Raw genomic sequence first — 20,983 nt, forward strand, 5'->3', positions numbered from 1 at the left:
TTGGTATCACAAGAGTTAGGGTGGAGCTCTTTCTTCAGTTGTCTGCAACATATTTGCAATAACTTCACACTGCCTTCTTGTTTTGTGTGCATGTTTATTGATTTCCCAGATTAAGATCAAAAAGCAGATTAACACACGAGGCTCTGAAAAGTGGGCGGTGCTCACATCGGAGCTAATGTGCTCTGATGTGGGCGGTGCCCACTTTTTCTATCAGCCTGGAGGCTGATACTGGGACTCAGGCCAAAGCATCCCATCCTTTGGCACATGCCAGAACAACGGGATGCCTCTTAAAGAGATTCAGAGTATTTCTCTTTTGAATCTGCCATAGGCTGCAGGTGTGCCAGTGGGCACCTGTTTCAGTAGTTGTGATTAGGCTCTGTCACCAACTGCCTCGGCTAGGTACTTGCTAACTTGATATTTTGTGTTTCCACCTCACTGTGTTTGTAGCCAGGCAAAACTCAGATCACAACACACGAGGCTTTGATTCACATGCTCCTGGTAATGTAACGGTTTTGGCTTGTGAAAGGCAGCAGGTGGTTAGCTAGCCGACAGGCTGATCAAAATGTGGAAACGCTTCACGAATTTGCGTGTCATCCTTGCGCAGGGGCCATGCTAATCTTCTCTGTATCGATTCCAATTTATCATATGTGCTGCCTGAGCAAGCACATTAGCTCTGGTGTGATGGCTGCCTTTTAGCCCCCCCCTGGGCTCAGCGACTCCTTTGTCGTGGGGCAGACTAACGGGCCACTATCCCCAGTAGGCAGTACCCTTTGGTATCACAAGAGTGAGGGTGGAGCTCTTTCTTCAGTTGTCTGCAACATATTTGCAATAACTTCACACTGCCTTCTTGTTTTGTGTGCATGTTTATTGATTTCCCAGATTAAGACCAAAAAGCAGCTTAATACTGAAAAGTGGGCGGTGCCCACATCGGAGCTAATGTGCTCTGATGTGGGCGGTGCCCACTTTTTCTATCAGCCTGGAGGCTGATACTGGGACTCAGGCCAAAGCATCCCATCCTTTGGCACATGCCAGAACAACGGGATGCCTCTTAAACAGATTCAGAGTATTTCTCTTTTGAATCTGCCTTAGGCTGCAGGTGTGCCAGTGGGCACCTGTTTCAGTAGTTGTGATTAGGCTCTGTCACCAACTGCCTCGGCTAGGTACTTGCTAACTTGATATTTTGTGTTTCCACCTCACTGTGTTTGTAGCCAGGCAAAACTCAGATCACAACACACGAGGCTTTGATTCACATGCTCCTGGTAATGTAACGGTTTTGGCTTGTGAAAGGCAGCAGGTGGTTAGCTAGCCGACAGGCTGATCAAAATGTGGAAACGCTTCACGAATTTGCGTGTCATCCTTCTTCATCCCTCATCATTCTTTCCATTTCACTTGGTAATAAGAATTGTACTTTCAATACAAGATCTTCAACTGGGCTGATATATAGTAATCCTTTAGGCATTGGAATGCAAGTCCTCTGTTATTTTTTGCCATTTGAAGAGTTTGAATTTTATATCCTTGTTTTTTTTCACTTGCCAAATGTGCCACAACAGTAAATTATCCCATTTGTTTAATTGTTTATCAGTTATTTCAATTGGAAGAGTCTGACATTAACATAGTGCTCTTTGTCATTTTTACTGACTGTGTTCATCACCCAGAGCTTCATATTAGAATTAAATTTCATCTTCATTGGATTTTAGAGCTGTTCCTCAAGGGCATGCTCTGGTGCTGGGGCATGCTGAACCTGGAGTTCAGGCTCAGGTTGGAGGTCCATTTATGGAGTTCATACATCAGGGTGTCTGGAAAGTTGGGGGGAAAAAAGCATTAATCAAATCCTTCAGAGCAGAGCAAAAACTGGGCTTTACTGGAAGCATTTAATATACGTTCACCCAAACTTTTAACTCCAGTACTCTGGCCACAACAGGACTCTTTCCAAAAGCAAAAATAGATTTCTGGACCGCTTCAGTACAACAAATGGTCAGTTTATCTTTTGTATAGGTTTCACTTTCTGACATGTGCCCATGGTGTTAGATATTCTTGGGCGGCTATGGATTGGCCACGGCTTTAACCCTTCTCTATTTAAACCTTTTCCTTATAGTGTTATATATATATATTTTTGTATTAACTGTTTGTGTGTATTTGTTTTTCTAGACTTTATTGCCTCATTTTGAAACTCTATGAACTGTAGTGAAATGGATTGAAATTAATTTATTCCAAATAATATCTGTACTGTACAATATGTTTCTATAGAATGTAAAAACGTATTGTACCTCTTCTTGCCTTCATAACAGTATGAATTTGCCTGAGCTTTTTTCCTACATTATGTTTGCTTTGTTGTGCAAGAGCATTTTACCATGCAGAGATGATTGTGTTGTGCAGTTCCTGCAGAGTTGATGGCTGCAGAGTCCCGTTGCAAACAGGCCGATCTACCTTTATGTTCCATAAAGTTGAGGTGTAGCATTTGTGCAGGTCACTGAAGCAATAAAAGCTTGTGGCTATGTGTATAAACAGGTCAGTCACCCTGTGATGGTGGCACCAAAATAAAAATGAACTTGTGTATTTATTTTGTCTTTTTCTCTTCAATCCTTTCTGTCCTAAAACTGGGTCTACTCTTACAGTATTATTTTTTGTTGCTTATTAATGATCTTCTCCTATGCTTTTCCAGGTGTTGGAGGCCTGGAGGAGTATGTCATGAAGTCAGCTACACTGTCCACCTCCCCCGCTTGCCCGCCTTTCACCCCGCTGAACTTTGAGGCCACACCCATTGTACGGGTTGCAGTAGAGCCCAAACATCCAAGTAGGTTGTACACGGCACACAGAAGCCTCTTTCATGAATATTACATATTTTGCATCCTTGAAGATTTTGGGTTCTTTTGGTTTGAAAATAATTTATCAAATCAGGAACATGCACAGAAAGCATATACTACATTAACAGTTTAATTAATATGAAGAGAGGAACTCCTTTTACCTTTCACAAATGTATGTGTATTCGTGTTAAGGACTTTTTCTCATTAGCCATGACTCGCATCTTCCCACTGTGTGGTTGTGGCATCAGCTAAAAATACTGAGAACGTTTTCATGTTATTCTCCATTAAGTCTGCAGTCTGCAGTGTTCCAGCGCACTAAAAGTTTAGTGGATCCCTGGAATACACTGTAAAAACAGTGCAGAGCTCACTGACAAGAGGTTACATTGCCACACTTTTACTTTTTTTTTTTTTTTTTTTTTTTTTAAACATCGACCCAATTCAAAGAGGCTCAGCAGCGTGAGAACACCTATTGAACACAGAAGAAATCAGCTCATTTGTGGTTTATTTTAGAATTTATTGGCCAAAAGGAAAAATATAAAATCTCACAAACTCTTTCTTTTGATAATGACTTTGATTCTGTATGTGGATTAGTAAACACTGACACCACTTGTCAGTGCTTGATCTTTGCCTCAAAATGTATTTATCATTTATTAATAGTTTCATTAGTTACAGTATGTTCAACCAGCTGTGACTCCAGTGTAGATATGCTACATTCAATAATCAATAATTCACTGCACTAAAGGTTCACCAGTACCATGTTCCTCACACTGTAGATGTTATGGTGAATTAACTGATACTATAGAAAAATAAATGGTTTCCACCTTATTTGTTTGTATGTTAGGTGAGATGCCAAAGCTTGTGCGTGGGATGCGTTTGTTGAACCAGGCAGATCCCTGTGCTGAGGTACTGATCCAGGAAACGGGAGAACATGTTCTGGTCACTGCTGGTGAGGTTCATCTCCAACGCTGCCTGGATGATCTCCGAGACCGGTCAGTCTGTGTGTGATGTCTCTGAACGTGTGTGTGTGTCTCTGGCTGTGTGCTTTTACCAGTCTACCACAGCCATAAAAAAGTAAAGTCCTATCTATTTCATTTTTACAGAAAGTCTTTTCCCCTGCATCAGTATTCAACAATGTGCTCCTGAACATGTCTGCTTTCCTTACATTAGATTTTCATACTTCTCCATACATGGCTGTTTCTGCCTAAGTCAGATTGATTACGTCTCTTTGTCTCTTTTCTGAGCTCCTGTGTAGTGACTGTGTACATGTATTTGGTTATGTAGTGTAGATGAATACTGTGTGCTCATATACTGAACGACTCAGATCTGAAAGAGAGCTGATCTGTTTCCAATTCCAGCACCGTCGTTATCTGGCTATCATTCCATATTGACTGCTGTCTCTTTGTCTGGACGCCGCTGGCCTCCTCAGAAGAACAACACAAGCTCACTGACAGGCAGATTGATTGTTTGAGAATTTTCACAAGGGAAAATTTGGTTTTGTCACAGTGTGACTGCTGTATTCTCATACCATACAAATTCAGCTCAGACTAAGTGGAGAGATAGCTTTCTTGCCCTTTCCAGAACAACACTGGAATTTAATTTGTGACCCTGTTGTGAAACACTGGCCCACCCTGTAACCTTAGCAGAGCACATTGCCTAGCAAAGACAAGTAACACTGAGTATCAAGAAAAAACTTGTACTGGAACCAGTTACAAAAACAAGAAATATCCTCTTGTGATCCTATTTACAGATACCTGTGAATTTTGGAGCCACTGTCTATTTCCTCAGTTATACATATGGGGTCACAGCATGCTGGACTGGAGCAAGAGCTCTAAAGTATGGCACAGCTTCACAAAGGACAGTGCTGATAGAAAATGTTACCTCTGTGTCAAAATAATGTAGGAAACCCATCTAAAATGACAAAGTAGGGCTGAGAGGGAAAAGTTAGAGTTACAGTATAGTTAAGATTCTTAATACAAGGCTGAAAAAATACTTGATTTTCAGTCTGTATGTATTTCCTGACGTTTTTTTCCTGAGACTTTTTCATTTATAAAGGCCAGACGTTTTATACTTCCTGTAAATATAATCCAAGTCACACATATGGAAATTTATTATGTCCATTTAGTATATATATGTTGAAAACAGGACATAGTCACATGTGTATTCCCATGCTAACTTTGCCAAGTCTAACACAATTTGATCAATTGTATTGTATTTGGTGTGCTCAGTTACAATTAAGATTTCATAGCCTCTCTTCAGGTACGACTTGCTTTTGGAAAGTGGGAAATTGACAGAACAAAGTCACTAACTCTGCATGTCACCTCGCTCTGGGCCATTTCAGTTCATTTACCATAAAGATTAGAATACGGGTTGACTGCAGATTTAGGGGTGGCTGGCTTGACCGCAGTGCTCTAGGGAGAAATGCGGCTCTGTATATACTCGTATTTCGTGGACACAAATTAATCAAAACTTGGGAAGGAATTAATGAAAAGGTGGGAATAGATTGTATCTCGTATGTACACAATACTGTTTCCATCACTCAATGTAATAAGTCTCTCCAGACTGGCAGAATGCAAAGTAAGTGTCCGGACAGAGAGGCGCAGGTGGAAACAACACTGCCTTATTTTCTCCTTTAACTGCAGCTGCCTGGAGAAATCACACTCTACGCACAGTACCCCAAAAGATACAGTTTTCCTAATTTCAGCAACATACAAACAAACCCTGCTGTGTATATTGCATAGGTGGGAAGATTAGAGACAAATAATGACCTGTTCTGTCATGGCTCTGTTCTCAGCTCACATTATAAAAGGCTGCTGGTTGCAGTGGTTGGCTGTAAACAGTGTTAGTTCCCTCCAGAGATGGATGACCTCCTCTGCCCTTCAGCATGACCTTGTCCCAAACCTCCTCTGCATATGTTAGCATTATAAAACCCAGAGTATTGATTATAGGAGAATGCCTCTTTCATCATCATCTGTAATCCATCAGAGTACTGTGACTCTATGGCTTTATGCAACTAGCCTGACCCTCTTTAACGATTTTGAGATTGAGGTTAGTATATTTTATAAATGGTGACCAATACCTGTATTATTCCACAGATTACCTGTACATTGTATCATTAGCTTTTGTGTGATAGCATGTTGTTATCTGCGGCTGGATGTTGGCATTGTGGAAAGCATGTGTTCATCCGTTTTTTTATGCCATCTATTTATTCATGAGGACAGTTGATTTGGAAAGATGTGCCTCTGTGTTCATTCATCTCAGCTGTTGCCATCTCAGCAGGGGAATAGAAATCAGTCAATTCATAAGAAACTCAGAGCAGCCACTCTCCAGGCACTGCTCCTGAAATGATAATAACACATCATATTAGATAGTTAGCAGTGTGTGTTTTTGTATGTCTCTAGTTGGGTGTGTGTGTGTGTGTGTGTGTGTGTGTGTGTGTTTTTTCCAGCTGTGAGTTGTGCATGTGACTGAAAACTGTTGCATGACAGATTAAACAACCTGAGCAGGTTAAGCAGAGTGGAAGTTGCGATCCTTTATTAGAAAACAGTGAAGATACGTTTTGAAAGCATGAAGACAGTTGAGATGTTGTTAGTGAATAGTGAATATAAGAATGTTTGTCCTGATCTTTAGTACAATCAGTGCTTCTCTGCTGCACATAGATACTGATTAAAACATATCTAATTGTGGGATTATATTGCTGTTGTACTGATTTGAATTTTTGGAGATTTTTACCTTTTTTCTACCACATGAGATTAGATAATAGTTAATTTTTCCTACTACTACTAAAGTAGTAGTACTAAAGATACAGCAACTATCAGACCTGCTGGTCAGTATCTGAAGTAATCTGTTCCATTACACTTGAACTCTGCTTTACACACACTCTTTCCATTGTCAGTTTTTCTTCACTATCAAACATAAATATCCAGGGGTAGCTGTCTTTATATTATGGCGACAGTGTGAATGCTAACTGTTACTACCTGCTTTAACATCTGTTGGTGCTGATTTGCAGAAATATAAGTGAATGTAGAAAATAGAAGCAGTATTCAGTATTTTTTCACTTCATTCTGTCAGCTTATTTTTGCCACAGTCTGGCTCCAGCGGTGACACTGTTGTTTGGTCAGTCCACCACTGGTCCGGACCAACCCAGTTTCTCACCAGCTATTAAATGGTTAGCTGTAAAATTTGTTGCAGACGTTCATGAAACAATAAATAAAGGGGAGGAAAGCTGAACCAACACAGTTCTAGTGTTCAGTAATAGTGCTATATTGTTTGTATTGGGCGTCATTTAAATAATGGTCAAGTACATTTGAATCATATGAAGAGATGGAATATGACAGAAAGGTAAATCGCTTTTAGAGTTGCATTTTAAGGCAATTGTCTGCCAGATGCATCCATTGCCAGATTTTGTAGTGAACACACTGTTCCATAGCTCAGACACTTCTTTCTCCTGACATTATCCTGCAGCTAGAATTATTGGGTTTGATTGAATGTGGTTATTGGCCGAAAGCACAAAAAACCCACTTGTAAATGCGATGAAGAGACAGTGGAGATCGATTCAACTAAAACAGGTCTGGAAACGAGCAGAAACACAAAGACACATTAACTGAAATCAAACGATTTGATGGAGCAGATTTTTCTCAAGGATCTTTTTCTATTTGGCTCCAGTCATTGGCCTGTCTCCCAGGTCCTGCCTCACCATGCTTCATCGGAGGCACGTCATTACTACAGTGATGAGTGCTGCCTTGTTTTCACCAGACTTAGTGCCTGCCATTCAGGCAAGAGAGCTGAACTTTTGTCTCATCACTTCAGACTTTTTTTCCCCAAGTGTTCTCAGACTGCTTTCAGAGCTCTGTGACTTCCAACTAGCCACGCTACCAGGCAGGCCTGATTGCTGAGAGCCTCAGAGATGGACATCCTCCTGGCAGGTTCTCCTTTCCCTGTGCTGTGTTCACTGACTATGGGCTACTGAAAACGACGTATCTTGGATTTGTACTTCTGCCATTTGTGAGGCACCAAGTTCTTCATCCAGTCAGCTTCCTGCTTTTTAATAACGTGGTGGCTGCTTTTGCCCAGAAACTGGTTAAAAAAACAAAAAGAAAAAAACAAAACTGTTTTAAGACAACTCATTGAGTGACACAGGGTGACTCCGAACTCAGTCAGTCATGGACGTGCTGGTGCACTTTTGGTGTTTATGTGGCAAGAGGCTTGGAGAGCATCAGGGATTCATTTATCAACCATGTATATGCACGGTTTTGTGTTTAAACCACGCGTACTCTCATTCCTGCATACAGAATCTGATTTATCAGTTTTTTTGTGCTTGAAAATGAGAGTATATTGACAACCCCCTGACAAGGCGTACCCAGTGGTACACAGGTATAATCGTCGACAAGTCGACTCCTAAGTTACAGATTCATAAACCCCCACTCTATTAAGCATGTAATAATTGATATATTGTAAAATATTATTCTTGCATTTCTCTTATTTGGGAAATTCATCTTGTTTCTCCAGTAATACACCAGTGAGTTGATGTGTCAGATCTGTCAGTAATACTCAATTGTAATAAGACTGCATTAAGAATGAACTGTTACAGTTGACAGGTATTCTCTGTTAAAATGCAAATAAAACTTATTCAAAAACAGTAACTTGCTCTGAAGTTGCACTGGGCCAGATATCTCTTTTGTGTTCTGAAAATCATTTATTGGAAGTGTCAATAGAACACAGTACCAATGCTGAAAATCATGAAAAATGAGACCTAGTCTTTGTTTGAAGCTTGTATTGAAGGCACTGAATAGTCATCTGGTGAATGTGGTCCTATTGTCCAGGTGGAATAATATGGTATGATGTGCCAGGGACACGATATCCTCTGCAGACTGGTTTCAGTGATATGTGAACTTGTATGCATCCAAAGAGGAAGAGAGGCGGGATTTAATGTAGCTCTGGACCAACCATTCGAGGTATTTCAGGACAGGACAAAACAGGGGTCAGTGCAGAGGGACAGTAAGTATCATTAAGGCCATGCACAAACTGAATTTCTTTGGGACAGGGACTATGGTGGTGGCTTGGATCTAGGTAGGGACAGCAGACTGTTCCAGGATGGCGTCACCTTTGTTATCAATGCATCTTTTTGTTGTTGTTAGGCTACTAGTCAGTTGGTGGATTATTGGTGTTCAAGAAATTGAGTGTTTTTTCCCCTCTGGTTGGAAAGCCTGCTGATGGAATTTGGGTTGTACAGTTTTAAGGTTTGGAATAACAAAAAAGAAACCCTGTCAGGATGGACAGTCTGTAGCTCTCTCATGGCCTTGTAAAGCTCTGTAGTGGCTCAAAAAGCACAAATTCCCCAAATGCATTGTTAATGTAAAAACTCAGTTTGAGCGTCTCTATCAGCACAGTGTGACGTTAGCCTCCGGCTGAATGGCAGAGTCCAAGCTGTTTTCATGGAGCCATCCATGAAAATAAAAACACAACTCTCTCAGCAGTTCTTGTAGTCGTAGTTAATCCACGTTGTTATCCAGGGAGAGGTCTCTGCTTTGGCATGCGGATGTTTAGCTTTGGTCTTCAGGGTGATCAGGGTATTCTGATCTTAAATTTTTCATGTTTGATTTAATTTCCATGTTAAAACTTTTCATGTTTTTAATTGTTTTCTTAATGTTTAATGTGACTGTAAGCTGTATCTCAGAGTGCAGACATGGTGTAGTGTTAACAACAGAGAGAGACAGATTTGATCTGAAATCAAACAGCTTTTTAATTACATTGTTTACCGTATGCTGTATAGGTTTGAAGACTCAAGAGCACCTGCAGGTGTGCACATATGTGTACTGAATCAAAAAAAGATAAAGAAGCAGTTGGATGTACATGCATGCAGTGTGGTAGGGCCATTTCAGGTCGCACCTCCACATGCACATACCTGTAGTATTTTGATGATTCTTCTTACTCCCATATGCATGCACACACAGACACACACACACGCACACAGACAGACACAGACACACAAACTTCTAGCTCAGGAACACTGACGCAGCACTTTCTTTTTACACTTAGTCATTACTAAAACCTTGTATCTTTGAACAGTTTGCCATCAAGCATGAAAGGAGGACATAAGAACTAATTTTCATCGGGCTGAGCTGAAGCACATTTCAGAGAGGAAATGTCAACCTCAAAGAAACACTTTAAAGTCTGGGAGAGTGCAGAGTGGAGGAAAAGAGTGAAAAGAGAAGAATGAGTCAGAGAACCTGTAGCAGACAGGTGTAGGCAGAACAAGGTCAGACACATCTCTCAGCATATGGCTGGTGTTTGCTTACTTCCTCACACACTTATATAAAGGTAACTGGAAGACAGACTGTGCTCTGCTCCTGATATCTAAATCTCTTACATCTATTACATTTAAAATTAAAGTGGATTCTCCACCAAGTAAAATTGACTGGTACATTTTATCATCGCTGGCAAGCTAATTAAGTTAACGTTAGCTGCATGAGTTAATTGAAACAGCTGTCTCCAGCTGTTTCCGGGTGACCTGTTTCAAATTGAGAAACTTGTCAAAGGGTTTTTAAATTTGTTCTCGATGGCCGTTTACAAAAAATAAAATGTGCCTGTCTCAAGCACAACACCATCATCCTCACCAGCTGAACCTCAGTCTTCCCTTGTTCACTGTCATAAGAGAAAACATTTGGTCACATATGAATGGACAGCCACATGACCTGAGCGTCCTTTTCCAAACCTCTGTAGAACTCTGACAGTGGGAGCTTCATGTCCTCCTGTACTTCCACACCGACAGAACAGGGGTCCTTGATCTCAGCAATCTTACATATTTCACCATTTTTACAGAAATGTTAACATTTGGAGATAAACTGGAGATTATGTCTCACAGAGGTAGGAAGTGTGCAGCACAGCTGTCACTGATTCACCACGAATAGTTGAAGCCTCACAACGGATTAATTTATGTGTTCATACATTTTCCACACATGCCTAGATTTTCCTTTCAAGCTTTTATTGAACTTGTTCAGATGGAGGGAGGTCTGCTGACCACTCGCTCCATTCAAATGAATACCACATAAGAGTCTTTTGCTGTTTTATTCATTTCCGAAGCTTGATTTATAACACCATAACACCATATAGCTTGTGTTTGATTCTAGATAGTTTTTTGACATAGAAAGTTCATCTATCCGTCCATCACTGCTCTCATGGCCTGACTGAGTTGTTCAGGTAGTGTATGGTCAGGTTTACCCAACCTTTTATTTATTTATTTATTTATTTATTTTTTAACCACTACATCCTGGTGGGTAATGTAACAAAATGTTGAACACAGTGTAAGAACTTTTTGCATAAAATATAATAATAGATTTGATTGTTTATTGTTATTCCATTATGATTTCAATGGCAATTTACCTATAAAAACATGTACCTTCAGTAACATATACTGTAATAATTTCATAGATACATTTTTATTGAGCATTTCAACTGTGTGCAACAGAGAGGACACACATACACTCACAAACATTAGTTTCTAAACCTAAAATCGAGGCAAAATTGAGCAGGCAACTAGAAACACTTGTATGATGTAATTCAATGCAATCCTGCTGCCTTGCAGTAAATACTTGCTTACTAAAACTATAACTGTTGAGGCTACTAGTTAGGTTATTTTTGTGTTGACTCAGCTCTATTGTGTATTTTGTGACTGTACTTTGTTCTGGTGCGAGTTACACTGGAAGTTGTTGCCAGTATTTTGACAGCCTCTGTATGGACAAGCAAAAACATGAAGTATAATGTATAATGTAGTATATAATTCAATTTAATACAACCACACACACACACACACACTACACCCCCCAAAATGACCGTAGTGTTTAATCAACACCTCTCTGACACGGTGTCACGCCGGCTGGCCGATGGCAGTCTGAGCCCTTTGTGACATCGCTGGCAGACCGCCTGACCTGCAGCGTCTCATGCTCAGAATGAGGTCAGTGCCGCTCAGCCACAGAGCAAGCACGAGACTGTGACATCACGGTCTCAGGGGATTATCTCTCTCTCTCTCTCTTTTATAAAGTGTAAACCAGCAGGATGCCAGTTAAAGACAAAAGGGCAGTTTTGATTGACAGGTGGTGGTGTAAGAGCTGCTCAAACATGTGTTGGTTTGTTTTAGATAGATTATTTCAGAGTAAAAGTTTTTTCCTAAAATCACCTGTTGCTTGGTCATCTTCACCTGTCTATGCCTGCATTTACATAGAAAAACAGTATGTTTTAAAGTGGCTGCATCCATCTGAGCAGCTGGGATGATCTTTTTTTCTTCTGTCCTGTTTTCTGTTGCTGGGTCTAACTGGATTAGATGAGCATGTATCTGTCTGTGTCTTTGTGTCTGTGTTTGTAAGTAATGCCATCTCAGCCTTTAACACTACAGACATCTTTTTAAGAATGACCCAGTGAACCCTGGGTCAGCCAAGGAGCGTCACTGTTGTTGAGTAAAGCCTATATATAAAGCCGAGACAGAACGGCTGTTAGACAGCCTAATCAGTGTGGATGTTCCATCCTGTGTGGGAAGTCAACATCTTCTTCTTCTTCTGCTTTTATGCTTTTGTCAACAACAGACCAAAACCAGCAGCATGTTAGACACATTTGTCTAGAGCTGCAACTAACAATTATTGTCATCAAAATAAAAACAGTTAAAAAAAAATCTCTAGCACACAAAATGACTTCTTCTTGCTGTCAAATGCTTTGTTTTGTGTCACCAAATGGCCAAAATCTAGACTGTACTCTAAGGTAAGACCAAGAAAAGCTGCACATTCTCTCACAGAACCTGTAGCCAGAAAATATTTGGTATTTCTGCTTGAGTATTGACTAAGATGACTAAGCAATTATATAAATAGCTGCCAATTAATTTTCTTTTTATTGACTAATCAATTCATCATGTCAGCACTACATTTGCCCATGTTTAGAAAACAGTAACCTAACAGCTGAAGTAATAATGTGGTCATGTCTCAGGCCTGAATGCAGCGTGTCTGTCAGAGAGCTGAAGCCCACCTTCACAGTGTGTTATTGTTCATTTTAACATTTACAGCGTCTCACATGGATTATATCCAGGCTCGCTCTGTGTTGTTTATAAGCTGTGACTCCACCAGGATGGATTTAAAGCAAAGACGCAGCGAGAACATGAATCAGGAGAAGCTACATATATTCAGCTCGGCATTGAAAGGCTTTTAGCACTCTGTTTTTTTTCTGTATTTGTGATATAAAAAAAGACAAGTTCTCTCATATATCTGCAATACTGTGTCTTGTTACTTTGTAAAGGAGGTTTTGTGTTGACCCTCATTAGTCTTTCTGTCAAAGGAATATCTCAGAAACAGTTGACAAAATTTTGAGAATATTTCATACACAGACAAACCTTTGGACTGGGAATGGTTTAATTTGTTTGTGTTGATATGGACAATTCCAATTTCATTTTTTAAATCATAACAATAGCAGTTATTGAGATGTAAACTTGAGTCCAAATCCACATAGTGTGTTTGCCATAAATTTCTTGTCTTGTTTTTAGCCATGCTTATGTGACAGCATGGTCCTAGGGATGGTTTGTTACCGGGCGGTTGCAACAAACATTTTCATTATCTGTTTTTCTTCATCAATAAATCACTTGTTTTGTCTGTGAAACAGTGAAACATACCCATCACACTTTCTCCATGCCCTAAGGTGATTTATTCAAATGTAACACTATGATGTTTTATCCAACCAACAGGCTAAAACCTATGTCATCACATTCTCATATTGTTAATAGTTAATTTTCTGTCACCACTATCAGTTACAGGAGTTTCACTTGTCTTTTTAAAGGTTCGCTAAAATTGAAATCAGTGCATCCAAGCCCATCATCCCGTTCAGAGAAACGGTGATACGTCCCCCAAAAGTGGACATGGTCAATGAAGAGCTAGGCCGGCAGCAGAAAGTCGCCATCATTCACCAGGTGAGCCTACCTCACAGTGCCTGAACTAAGGTCCACATCAGCTGACATCCAGTCCTGTTAAGTTTTCTGTTCTGAGCATTTTGGGTGTCTGCTGGGTTTTTACAGGGAAACTGGGAAATGATGTGTTTTACAGTTAGAAGAAGCACACTTGTTGGATTTACGGATAAACTCATAAACACAGCCTTTAACATTAACACTGAGTGATCTCACATCTCTCAGTACAAATGCTTGGTGTTGAAACATGTCAGTATGTGTTGCTAGGTGAAAGAAGAAGCCTCGCAGGGTCGTTCATCAGACACCCTACATGTGGACCCCAGTGGTCTGGTCACCCTCACCACTCCCAACAGACTGGCCACTGTCAGTGTTCGCGCAATCCCCCTACCTCCAGGTAAGACCTAGCCACACACTGATCAGATTAAAGATCTCAGTGTGCTTCAACAAACAAACATCCATTGTTTTTGAATGTGTTGAGTTAAAATGTTGTTTATCCTGTCAGAGGTGACCTCTCTTTTGGAGAGTAGCTCAGAGCTGATTCGGACTCTGGAGCAGATAAACATGTCCCTGAGGGAGGGGAAGAATCTGGACATCAGTCTCGGGACCTTGGAGGCCATCGCTGGACTCAAGGCCCAGCTGGAAAGCCTTCTGCAGGGGAGGAAGTGGAGGAACACTGTGGAGCGTATCTGGGCTTTTGGTCCTCGCAGGTCTGACACTGATGTGGATGTAGTTCACATGCAACATACCGTAACACTCCACTGACAGCAAGAGAGACAGAGTACACTGAACTGTACACTAAAAAAGGAGCTCTGGCCTTTATTTACCTCACCTACAGAAAGAAACAGGCCTCTATTTCAAATTCGCTCTCTCTTTTTATAAACACACAGTTGATGCTGTTTGCTGTTTTGCAAACTTCTTCCTTGTTTACCTGTCGTCTTGATGAAGTCAGGTTAAAGGACAGGTTCACATTTTTTCATTTCATTTTTTTCATACCCATATATACTTTAAAACAGTTTTTTTGCTTTCTGTAATCATTCATCCCCTTCATACTGGTGGTTAAGAGATCCCTTCATAATGCTCTTCCAGTGTAAGTGATGTGGGACAAAATCCTCGTTCTATGGAAAAAAAAAAAACATTCCAACGTCTAGCTGAAGCCAACATGAGGCTTAACCAGTCAGACTTAGCCAGATTAAGTATGTATGTATGTGCTTGATGTTTAAATAAGAAACTGATGGCAAGGACAACTTCTTAAGGTGATAATATGTTATTGTTGTGTTCACAGCTTGTTCTGTTGTCAGCACATTCCCAAAAAATATCATTTAATACAATTTTTAAGGAAGTGTAGAACTAGCACAAGCAGTCATTTAAGATTATACACTCAGCTCGTCCTTGTTCCAAGAACTTTTCAGAGAGGTGCTGATTCAACTGTATGATCATTTTGGAGGATGTAGTGCATTACACAGAGAGCTGTTTGTGTTGTTTAGCCTACTGTCGCTCCGTTGCATTCCTGGGCTTTGTATGAAGACAGGTGAATGATTTGTAGTACCTTGTAAAGTCTGATCCACCATGATACTGTCCTTGTTTTCAGATATGGTCCCAACATTCTGCTGAACAGTGTGGAGAGCTACCAGCGGCCCTCGGTGTGGCAGTGTCTGGGCAGGGGAGACAAAACTGGCGAGGCTGGAGCTCAGGTTCTACGAGACTTTGACAACAGCATCGTCAGCGGCTTCCAGCTAGCAACTCTGTCAGGGCCCTTGTGTGAGGAGCCCCTAATGGGAGTTTGCTTCTCCATTGAGAGGTGGGACGTCCAGTCCTCAGGCCCACCTCAGAGTCAGGACTCTTTGGAGGGGGACCTCACATCTCTTGAGGCTTCAGCAGAAAGCAAAGTGGGAGGAAGCAGTGAGACATCTGTACAGGCAGAGAGCACAGCAGCAGGACTCAGCCAGACCAGACGCAGGCCAGAAGCTCCCTCTGCAGACTCCTACTGGCCCGTCTCCGGCCAGCTGATCGCTGCCATGAAGGAGGCCTGTCGTCATGCCTTCCAGGCTCAGCCCCAGAGACTCATGGCTGCCATGTATACCTGTGAGATCATGGCCACCGCTGAAGTGCTGGGTAAGAGAGCATTGTCAACAAACATCTTCCACACGAAGACAATATTTTAGGTCTGATGCCCGTCAGTCTCTCTTTCTCTCTCTCTCTCTCTCTCTCTCTCTCTCTCTGTCTCTTTCTCTCTCTCAGTAAATAAATACTAATACGTGTGTGTGTGTGTGTGTGTGTGTGCGAACATGTCTGAAACCACTGTAAAGACTTGGTTTTTAGGTTCAGGATAGAATTAGGTTTAGGTTTGGATGTGTCATTTAGTTGTGATGGTTAAGGTTAGTGCAGTGCATTCTGTCAGTGAGTGGAAAGACCATTGTCCGTGTGTGTGTATGTGTGAATATACACAAGCACTTTATTAGGAGCACTAAACTAATGCTGGGTAGTTCCTCCCTTTGCTCTCATTGATTCCACAAGATGTTGGAAACCTTCCTCTGAGCTTCTGCTCCATGTTGACATGATTCATCACATCATTCAAGCTGCCAATCTCCTGTTCTACCACATCCCAAAGGTGTTCTACTGGATTCAGGTCTGGAGACTGAGGAGGACACTGAAGTTCACTGAACTCACTGTCATGTTGATGAAACCAGTCTGAGACGACTTTAGCTTTGTGACATGGAGCATTATCCTGCTGGAAGTAGCCATTAGAAGATGGTGAACTGTGGCTGTAAGAGATTGTTTAATCTCCAAGAATGTGCTGAGCCATTGGAGAAGCTTGCTGGCTCTGCCGTCTCTGTCAGTCACGTGACCCTCGTCCTGCTCGTTGTAGTGGTCCCTGCAATCTCCCCTGAAGTGATGCTGCTCTTCTTACTTTGCAGAGAAAGAGCTTGTCTGTAACTTTTGAACAACTAGCTTAAGATTGAAATGACGACATTTGCTGTTATATGATGTGACATAACCAGTAGGCAGCAGGGCACCCCAAGAGAAGAACCTACAGATGACCTTCAGTATGAGCCAGATCACCTCCAGAGACAATCTGATGGAATTCAAAGAGAATTGAATGCAGTGTGTTCTGCATGTATTTATACCTGCATATATATGTTTTTTTTTCCCTTTGCCAGAGAGATTTCCACACACAGATTGGGTGGCAATAGCAGGTGGAAATGAGGCCTTAAAGATAGCAGAGTCAGCAGGTTCAAAGAGTCTCTCTGATGTAGCTTTCCAGATACTTAAGGCCAGTCTAATGTACTGTAAGGGTGACCTCAATGAAATAATCCCATCAAATTACATTATCATTATTTTAAAAAACAAACAAACAGCATAGTCACATGTCATCCATGATTGTGTCCACTTCCCTCAAATACGTTTTCCTCCTTTGCGGGAGCAAAACATCCTGAAAATGTCACAGTTCAGTTCGTTAATTTCAGCATGAAAACAACAAACACGTCTGAGAAGCTCAGGACTGACTAATGTTCCAAAACACTCCCAAAAATTTTTGCCGCCTGAAAGTCATTAAGATGAAAATGAGGCTTGAAATGCCGTGTAATGTGTGGGTAAACAATATCTTCAGGCTTGTTAGTAGCCACAGCAGCTCATTACACAAAGAACCGCGCTGTCAGTTGAATCTGAGCAGGCCGATTAAGTGAGGCGTTAGCTGAACAATAGCCAAAAAGCTTCGGACTTTTGCCTCTGTCTGGACCTGTATCTTTGCTGATGCTGGTTCTAACCTGTGTCCAGTTTAGATGATTTACTTTACTTAGCTGTATAGATTAATGCCATTAGTTTGGGTTTAATGGAAAACCTTAATTTCCAAACGGTTCAACAACTACAATCCTTCTGATTTCACTCTTTAATGTCAATGTAAATAACTGAAAAGCGAACATACATTCTGACAAGATTACAGGAGCCTCTTGGGATCAAGTTTCAGTTTTGGGAAAATCCTGAGATGCCACTGCCAGTTATAGCCTATAATCAGTACTAATGCACCTCTAGGTACATTCACCAGAGACTACTGAGTGCATTGATTTACTGTACCTATTGCTCTGTGACTGCCGATTTGCAATTAGACAATTCTCCAACTCAGTCCGTATCCAGATCAATACAATTTGTCCTTTGGTCCTTGAAATCACATGTGACTGGTTCCATTGAATAGTGTGGTGGTGTATTGTGAGTTAACAGTGTTGTTTCTTTACACACTTTCTCTGGATAATTGTTCAGATTTGCAAAAGCCTGTTTCTGTAATTGCCATCATTTTGTGTGTTTGTAATGTTTGAACCTTGTGTCTCTCTCATCTTCATCATGCTGATTATTCATTATTATCTGTGTGTGTGTGTGTGTGTGTGTGTGTGTGTGTGTGTGTGTGTGTGTGTGTGTGTGTGTGTGTGTGTGTGTGTGTGTGTAAAAACGTCAAAGTGAGATAAGTTACAAATAAGACATTATAAACAAAAAACCCAGGACATTCAAAAATAAATCAAAAGTTAGGTAAAATACAACAGCATTAAAAATACATGCACAAAACTGTACATTCTCACCTGGATACAAACACAACCATGCACACAAAAAACAGACAAAAAATGGACAACCACAGTGCAGCAGACTGCAAAAGGTTGGAGGCTGATTCGAATAAATGTGTTTCAAGTTTGCTTTGGAATGAGTCAACAGAGTTGGCTTCTCAAATTTGGACAGGAAGATGATTCCAGGGAAGAACAGCTCTGTAAGAGATAGCTCTGCCACCTGCTGATGTTTTACTTTTTAGGTATAGTTAGGAAACAGGCGTTTTGTCAGCTCATACGGGTATTTGAGGAGTGACTAGAGGTGGTAAGTACAGTAGGATGGTGCAAGTCTGTGTATATACTTTTATAAGTAAAAAGAAGAACCTTAAAGTCAGATCTAACATGTACAGGAAGCCACTGTAAGGGTCTAACAATGGTCATGGGTAGGGGTGGAGCCTGGGTGGAGCCTGCAGGAGGCAGGAAATGACCTGCTCTATTCACACATCGGCTTAATCAAACATTCCTCTGACTTTGTATCAGGTAGCTGTCAGGGTAAAGTCCGTTTAATGTCTGGTTCAACTGATTTGGACATTTGCGTCCATACGTACAGCTCCTCTGGGTGATGTTTAGAAAAGTTCAGGGTTGCGTTGCATGTGTGAAAACAGCGCAAGTCAAATCGGCATCGACATCCACCAAAGTTACTGTCTTTCTGGTGCAAAATTCTTTCTTTGTGCTTCCCTGGATAGCGGTTCCTTGCTGTGCTGTGTCGGAGGAACATGAAGACAGAGGGAATTTCTTATTAAAAAGACTTTAACACCCATGTGATTTGGCCAACTCAGACTGTCTTTTTGAAGTGTTGAGGAGCTTTGACTCTGTAACAGACGTACATATAGCTGGATTCTGACCGGTCTGTAAGATAGCTTTCACTGCTATGGTGCTGTAGTGAAATCTAGCTTATGAATCTCTGTGTTAAACTCCCAAAGGTCGGTATCACTAATGGCCTCATAAATCCAGTATCCCGCAGACTGTAGTTTGAGCTGTAGTCACCTGTTCATTTGCTTTTTCACCTGGAAAGTACTTGTTAAAAACAAGGTCATCTGATCACATGTTCTGCTGAGCACATTGGGTGTGTCCTTACCCTGTGTCTCTTCCTACGTCAGGCCGAGTGTATGGCGTCCTGGGGAAGCGAGAGGGTCGCGTCCTCCATGAAGAGATGAAGGAAGGGACAGACATGTTCATCATCAAGGCTGTTCTGCCTGTGGCTGAGAGCTTCGGATTTGCTGACGAGATCCGCAAGAGGACCAGCGGATTGGCCAGTCCACAGCTGGTCTTCAGCCACTGGGAGGTGATTATTGTTTTTGAATTATACTGTATGACAGTAGCATATTCTGCATCCTATCTGCTGTAATATACACAACGAGCCGTGTGAGCAGTATCTGAATACTTTATCTAGACCAGTGGGCCTCAATACTTTTTCCCAACCCTTTAAATCAAAGCTGTTGTACATCTCACTGGGATCCCTTGCATAGTTTATATATTGACAGGTTGTGACCAGTTCAACCGAGAACCAGTTCTTCCTTATATTTGAATAAATCACAGAGGCCTGAACATGTATTCTGATCACACTGAGATCTGTGTGCATTTACACCTGGATTAACTTGTTTTTTTTTTTCTTTGCCCTGAAAAGATATCCAGATGCAGACAATATGTTAATACCAGATGGAAGTGGGGTCCACGTCTCATAACAATCAATTTCCTGGGGAGATTTTATTTAGAGCAGCTCCAGTACTTGTCTTGCTGTGTCAGCAGTTTTTCCTTTTCAGGGGTTTAATATTCTCCATGTCTGTTTTGTGTTATGTTGTCCTCCTCCTCAATATATTTGCCTACTTTCTTATAAGAAATTGTAGAGACACTGGCCTACTTATTAATAAATAATACTAAATAAATAATAAATAAATATTATAAAGTCATAGAATATGTACAAATAATATTATAAATTTATGTAACTGTAAACCTGCTATAAGAGACAATAAGCATGTAAGTTTAAGTCAGTAACTTTCAGACTGAAAGAAAGACTGAAAGACTGAAGACATACAGTTAGTTACTAGTTTATTACATGTATCTATGTAAAACGAATGCAGGATACAACAGACGTGTAACAAATCCTCCCTTTATGAAGGCTTTTGTTTAAACTGTTTAAACTGTCACAGAGATTGTTGTGTTGATTTAACGTAAAGATCATTTTGGAGGATGCCGTTTGTGCTGCTGTCAAATTGTATTGTGTTACAAAGTGAAATGTTTCTGTTATTTAGCTGACCCTCATTAATGTGAATCAGACAAATGCAAACCATAGGAAAAATATCCACTTTAAATGAAGTCTGTGTGGAAACAAACTACTAAAATCAATAGTTTCTGAAGCCATTGTAGATAAACACACATATGTAAACACACTGAAAGCCTGAGTGTGGCTGAGCTGGTTATGTGGGGCTGTAGGTCAATAAGCCCGTCTGGTTAATGAGACAGTTCCCTCAAGGGAGTTGGGATCAAAGCTGCAACAGACAACGTGTGCGTTAGACCGTTATACCTGCCGCTTGGCTGGCATGAGCTGTCATACGCACACACACACGCGCGCGTCCTGCAGGCCATATGGACATTGTCAGCTGGGGTAATGGGTCAAGTTCTCGTTAAGGAGAGAGAAATGATTCTGTGCTTTTCAG

General features: G+C 41.0%; 1 protein-coding gene and 1 non-coding gene across 2 annotated transcripts in view; one reads left to right on the top strand and one right to left on the bottom strand.

The window, feature by feature from the left end:
• Positions 1-20,983, top strand: part of efl1 (elongation factor like GTPase 1) — a 139,300-nt gene that overhangs the window by 111,374 nt on the left and 6,943 nt on the right. The window contains exons 16-22 of the mRNA XM_041044447.1: positions 2,663-2,794; positions 3,646-3,793; positions 13,614-13,743; positions 14,005-14,131; positions 14,240-14,444; positions 15,326-15,849; positions 19,427-19,611. Coding sequence (XP_040900381.1) covers positions 2,663-2,794; positions 3,646-3,793; positions 13,614-13,743; positions 14,005-14,131; positions 14,240-14,444; positions 15,326-15,849; positions 19,427-19,611 — 1,451 coding nt within the window. The remainder of the gene's footprint in view (positions 1-2,662; positions 2,795-3,645; positions 3,794-13,613; positions 13,744-14,004; positions 14,132-14,239; positions 14,445-15,325; positions 15,850-19,426; positions 19,612-20,983) is intronic.
• LOC121186366 lies at positions 560-666 on the bottom strand. The gene has a single exon (XR_005894451.1). It is a non-coding gene; the product is annotated as a U6 spliceosomal RNA (small nuclear RNA).

This window comes from Toxotes jaculatrix, chromosome 1 (genome assembly GCF_017976425.1).
Source record: "Toxotes jaculatrix isolate fToxJac2 chromosome 1, fToxJac2.pri, whole genome shotgun sequence".
In the NCBI taxonomy this organism is placed as follows: Eukaryota; Metazoa; Chordata; class Actinopteri; family Toxotidae; genus Toxotes; species Toxotes jaculatrix.